At 52.9% G+C, this 1,530-nt stretch overlaps 1 protein-coding gene across 1 annotated transcript; it reads left to right on the top strand.

Annotated features, from left to right (window-relative positions):
* Positions 1 to 252: 252 nt before the first annotated feature.
* SPPG_06983 (uncharacterized protein) lies at positions 253 to 1,281 on the top strand (the record flags this gene model as incomplete). Its single annotated transcript, XM_016755167.1, has 1 exon — positions 253 to 1,281. One exon carries the CDS (start codon positions 253 to 255, stop codon positions 1,279 to 1,281), a length of 1,029 nt encoding a protein of 342 aa, XP_016605551.1.
* Between the last annotated feature and the right edge of the window lie 249 nt (positions 1,282 to 1,530).

Here is a 1,530-nt window from a genome sequence, read left to right as displayed (position 1 = left end):
GCGCCTGCGTGGCGTAGCGGTTAAGTGGCTTAGAGGTCTGCTACCTGTGATCGCTAACACCCCCACTCAGACCTGTCAAAAGTCTGAACCGCTATTTTCTTTACAAGACAAGAACCCATTGCCCACCGACTTTCTACACTTTCACACATACTTCTATCAACTGTAAGACCTGCCGTGACATCATTGCAGACTTGCAGAGCTCATTTGGCTAGCTGCTAACGGTGTTTCCAGCTCTTTTTTTTTTTTTGTATTATGGCACCAAAGGAAGATAAAGGCAAAGGCAAGGCCAAGGGAGAGCCACCCCATGCAAAGACATTGGCCGAGCTAATCCGCGAGTGGTCTGCGGAGCAGGAGACCACGCCTGATGTCCTGCTGGTCCCTTCATCTAAGAAGGGCAAGGAAAAGGGGAAGTTCGAGCTTCCCAGCGAGAAGTCTTGGGGAAAGGGCCTTTCCCAACAGCTGCGCGAGCTCTCGGCGGAGAGTAGTGCGGCATCCCCTGGTGGCCCTTTGTTTCCTGGATTTGGCAAGAAGTGGTGGCAGGGGCCGGCTCCTTTGGTAGAGGGAGCGGTGAGTGGGGTGGTGTCACTGAGGGCAGAGGCGGGTGCACGACCAGAGGGCAGACAAGGCAAGACTCCTAAGGAAGAGGAGAGACCCAGGAGAGGGGTTTTTGAGGCTGTGGTGTTAACAGCCAAGAGAAAAGTGGCAAAAGCAGTGGGAAAAGTCCCAGAGCCTGCATGCAAGCTTAGCGCACTCAAGGATGAGTTCATAGAGGCAGCGCGCCGCTGTGCCTTCTTGCAACACCGGAAGGATAGGGAAGAGGTGTTGCAGAGGCAGTTGTCTTTGGCAAAGACTGAACAGGAGGTTACGCGATCCTTGCCCGTACACAGTCCCATGCATCTGGAAGCTCTGGGGAAGTACCGTGGTCTCCAAGACCTTTCTCTGAATAGGGCTTGGAGGAGTGGAAGGGCCCCAGCCTTCCCTCCTACTGAGTTCCAGAAGGAGAAAGCCCGGCATGTGAAGAAAAAGGCTGCGGGCGTGGTGCGCGACGAGATTGCGAAGCTCACCAAGCTCTTGGAGGAGGTGGTGACTGATGAGGGGGAGGAGTTTGCAGAGATGGTGAGGGAGGGTGAGGAAGAGGAGGAGGAAGAGGGGGAGAGTGAGGGGAAGGACAGCGAGGATTTGGACAGTTGGGATGATCTGTTTGGCCCTTTTGGTGGATTTGGTGGTGTGGGCGGCGCAGGTGGATTTGGTGGTTTGGGTGGTGCTGGTATTTCTGTATAATTTATATCAATCATATTCAGTTGTCGTGTTTCACAATCCCCGTGCATTTCAGCTTCCACTGAGTTTGCCTCCACATACGCGGGTCATGCATGCATTTGAATATTATCCAGGCCATCCATGATTCACAGTCTCAGTCAATTATGATCCTCCTGGGTTAATGGCTTGGTGAAGTAATCAGCCATCTGCTCCTTTGTATCCATGTCCAGAATCACGATTTGTTTATCTGTGACACCTCTGCATATACCATGG

Source organism: Spizellomyces punctatus, assembly GCF_000182565.1.
Source record: "Spizellomyces punctatus DAOM BR117 chromosome Unknown supercont1.14, whole genome shotgun sequence".
Lineage (NCBI taxonomy): Eukaryota > Fungi > Chytridiomycota > Chytridiomycetes > Spizellomycetales > Spizellomycetaceae > Spizellomyces > Spizellomyces punctatus.
The sequence above is the reverse complement of the archived record's forward strand: the minus strand, read 5'-3'. Positions and strand labels throughout refer to the sequence as shown.